Source organism: Peromyscus leucopus, unplaced genomic scaffold (genome assembly GCF_004664715.2).
Source record: "Peromyscus leucopus breed LL Stock unplaced genomic scaffold, UCI_PerLeu_2.1 scaffold_1544, whole genome shotgun sequence".
Lineage (NCBI taxonomy): Eukaryota > Metazoa > Chordata > Mammalia > Rodentia > Cricetidae > Peromyscus > Peromyscus leucopus.
This window is the reverse complement of record NW_023504715.1, coordinates 14,787-18,604: the sequence shown is the minus strand read 5'-3', so window position 1 is coordinate 18,604 and position 3,818 is coordinate 14,787. Positions and strand designations below refer to the sequence as shown.

Here is a 3,818-nt window from a genome sequence, read left to right as displayed (position 1 = left end):
GATTTGTTTTCTTGATATTTTTTGAGTTCTTTATGCATTCTAGAATATTAATCTTTTTCTGATACACAATACACAAAGACTTTCTCCCATTCTGTAGACTGACTTTTTCAATCAAATGATTGTTCCCTTTGTTCAACAGATTTTATTAGATTCAGGAGGTCCTACTTGTCAACTTTTGGCTTATTTCTTGAATGATCACTGTCTTTGTCAGTTTTCCAATGCTGTAAAGAGACATGAAGACCAAAGCAACTCTTATAAAAAGAAAATATTTAATTCAGGGCTTGCTTACAGTTTCACAGGGTTTTTCCATTATTATCATGGCAGGGAGTATGGTGGCAGCATGGGGTTGAGAGCTGAATATCCTAATCCAGCAGAGAGAGCAGAGAGAGAGAGAGAGAGAGAGAGAGAGCAGTGGGCCTGGCATGGCATTTGAAACTCAAAGCTAAACTCTAATTACATACCTCCTCCAACAAGGCCACAGCTACCCCAACAAGGCACACTCTCCTAATGTGACCTTGACTCATTAGTTTAGGAATAAGCAGCAAATTTATGAGCCTATAGAGGCCAGTCTCATTCAAAGCAACTCAGTCCTAGTCCTGTGTAATGAGTTCTTACCTACTTCTACATGCTTTAGCATACTCCCTAACAGAACATGATTCCAAACTCCAGATTTTTCAGTTTCAGGTTTTACATTGAGTTATTTGAACATTCAGGAATTTACGTTTTTATTGATTATAGATGGGGTCTAGTTTCATATTCTATATGTGTACATTTATTTTTTAAACATCATTTGTTGATGTTACTGTCTTTTCTTCTGTGCTCATTTGTTTGTGAGTTTGAGTGTTTCCCTGTTTGTCAAACAGTTGGCTCTAGTAGCTTTGACATAATCTGGACATTCAGATCTGTTTCAATTATCTATAAGTTTTTCTCTGTTAATTTCAGACTACTTATTACTCTTGTTCTGTTTTATTACTTAAGATTAGTTATGGTTGTCTCCCAGCAATATTGTTTTAGACTCAGTTTCCATATTAATATAGATTTGTCTCTATCTGTGAAGATGTTATCATGGTTTCATTGTATCTACAAGTTCTTTTTGGTAGAATGATCATTTTGTACAATCAATTTTGTTTACCAAAGTCGTGTACAATTTTTCCATACTTTATTGTTGTCTTTGACCTATTTTTTTCAGAATTTATAAAAAAAATTTAAGGGTGATACAGATGACTCAGCAGGTAAAGACACTTGCAATGAAGCCAGACAATCTGAGGTCAATGCCCGTGACTCACATGGTGAAAGGGGAGAGGTGACTCCAGAATGTTGTTCTAAATGTGTTTGTGTGTGTGTGTGTGTGTGTGTGCGCGCGCGCGCGCGTGCGCGCGTGTGTGCACGCGTGTGTTTGCGTTTGCATGCACATAGGGAATAATGAACAAACAAACAAACAAATAAATAAATAAATAGCTAAAAGGAAAAATTTATTGACCATTTATTAGTTCTCTACTGACGTTCTTTGTTAGTGGTTTGTTTCAGTGATTTGTCATGAGAATAGAAAGGTAATAAAACATATAATTGTCATAAATTTTTTTTGACAGAAAACATGTCAAGCATAAATTGACAAGACATTTTTGGTGGGAAAGACTGGCAATGAAAATCAGAAGATAGAGAAAGATGGATCCTACTTTTACTAGCACCACAGAGGTAGTTTACTTTTAGTAATTTAATTGCCCTGAAGGATAAATGCCAGAGAAGATCCTGTGATCAGTGCAGGTAGAAGAAACAAGGTATGGAGGCTCCTAGAGAAATCCAGTAAAATAGCTGAGTAGAAGTACCTGCTACACCTTCCTTCAACAAAGAGAATCAAAACAGAGAATAAACAAACTTGAGATCAACACTGAAGTAGAGTGAGATATTATGGAGATAATAAGTTACCCCAAGATGCAAATGACCTTAAAAGCAGGGCATAAAGCACCCTGTGTGGATTATTGCCATCAAACCCTTGGCCACCTTTTAACACTAGGAGGAAGCAGCTGGGCCCTAGGGAGGTAAAGAGTTTTTGTTCCAGTCTGTATCACTGTGTGCATTGGTAATTACTATACTGCTGACAGTAGTAAGTGGCAGCATCTTCAGCCTCCATGCTGCTGATTGTGAGAGAGTAAGAGGTCCCAGACCCACTGCCACTGAAGCGAGCTGGGACTCCAGAAGCCAGGTTGGAGGTTTCATAAATCAGGGGCTTAGGGGAGGCTCCTGGCTTCTGTTGGTACCAGTGCAAATAACTGGTTCTTACACTTGAGCTGGCAATACAGGGCAAGGTGACCCTTTCCCCTTGAGATGCAGCCATGAATGCTGGAGACTGGGTGAGAACAATTTGTCCATTGGACACTGTGAGCAGGGAAAGACAATGAAAAGGAAGAAATGTTAGTAGACATAGACATATAAAAATAACTTCATACCACCTGATATTCATAAGAATCAAAATGAAAAATGTTATCTTAGACTCAATCTTCCCTAGAGAAAAGAATTGTGGATTATGAGCCCAAATGTCCTTCCCTCTCTTACCTGTGACACTGATTAGTAGGAAGCTGAAAATCTTCACCAGAAAATCCATTGTGATTTCTCTTCTCAGTCTCAGGCTAATTACTGTTCTTCTCATAAGTCCATCTCTTTAAAACAGCTGTGAACTATTTGTGGTTTCTGAGGATGAGGTATGCAAATGGCAAGATACAGTCTAGGCAGTTCTTGGCTTACAAATTTCTGTGGTAATTAATGCATGGCAAACTTGGTTAATCCAGGAAAGTATCTACTTATTTGTAGACATTACACTGATAAGGAAGGAAATTTCTGTTTTCCTTTTTCTCCTTCATGGTGTATATCTCTATCCTAGAGTTTTACCCATGTATTTAAATGAAGATTGGCATAATTTGGTTCACTCAGTGAGGCATGTTCTACTAAGTAGTTGGAGGCATATTTCTCCAATGATAAAGCTGTGTTGAGGATTCCCGTTTATAATGTTCTCAGAGAAGTTTTAGCAGCCTTATCCACTTCCTGTTTTCATGGAAGTTGCCCAGCTGAGACCTCACTCACAAATTCCAGTCTAATCAGATGACCATGCCCACAAAGCACTTGGAAAACCAGCATCCAAATGTGTGATCTGGAATACTTGTTTGCTTTGTGGCATTTCTGCAACAGTCAAGCATCTATGCCATCCCTTGAAGAACAGGGGAAATAATCTCCCATTGAAATGGATAGAAAGCCAGGTACCAATTTTGTAGCAGCTATCGACTGTTCTGAACTTTACTCCATGATGGATTTAAGAGAAGCCTGGGCTGTAGTTTCATGAAGATGTAGTTATCCAAATTACCATCATTCTTAATGTGCCCCATGCTCTGTTACTGTTTAGCAGATATCTGTTGGTAAAATTATTAAGGCCTCTCCACACAGTTCAAAGGCAGGTTTATTTAGTGGCTCAACTTACAAATGTTGGGATAGGTGGATTTCAGGGAAAGACGTAGATGGCAACCCACTACAAATATCATATTATTATCTGGGAATATCTAAGCACACTTTTCAAATAAACTACATTCCACTTATTAAAGAGTGACAACTCCTAGATTTGCAAATTCATGATAAAGTTTCATCAAAAGTTTTACATTATCTTACAGCAAATTTCAACTATATTCCTATAAACCTCAAAGTTAACTAGAGCTCTTGAGTCAGACTGAGGATTGCTCTAGATCTTCCTTAAGAATGGTTCCCTTGTTCCGCTGTCCATAAAAGACTTCTTCCATTCTATATCAATGATTAAGAAAAATAGGTAAGCATTC

The 3,818-nt window shown here is 38.0% G+C and overlaps 1 gene segment (V, D, J or C); it reads right to left on the bottom strand.

The window, feature by feature from the left end:
• Positions 1-2,065: 2,065 nt before the first annotated feature.
• On the bottom strand, positions 2,066-2,649 carry LOC114689168. The segment is given in 2 exon segments: positions 2,066-2,376; positions 2,554-2,649. Coding segments are annotated over 2 exon segments (405 nt in total).
• Between the last annotated feature and the right edge of the window lie 1,169 nt (positions 2,650-3,818).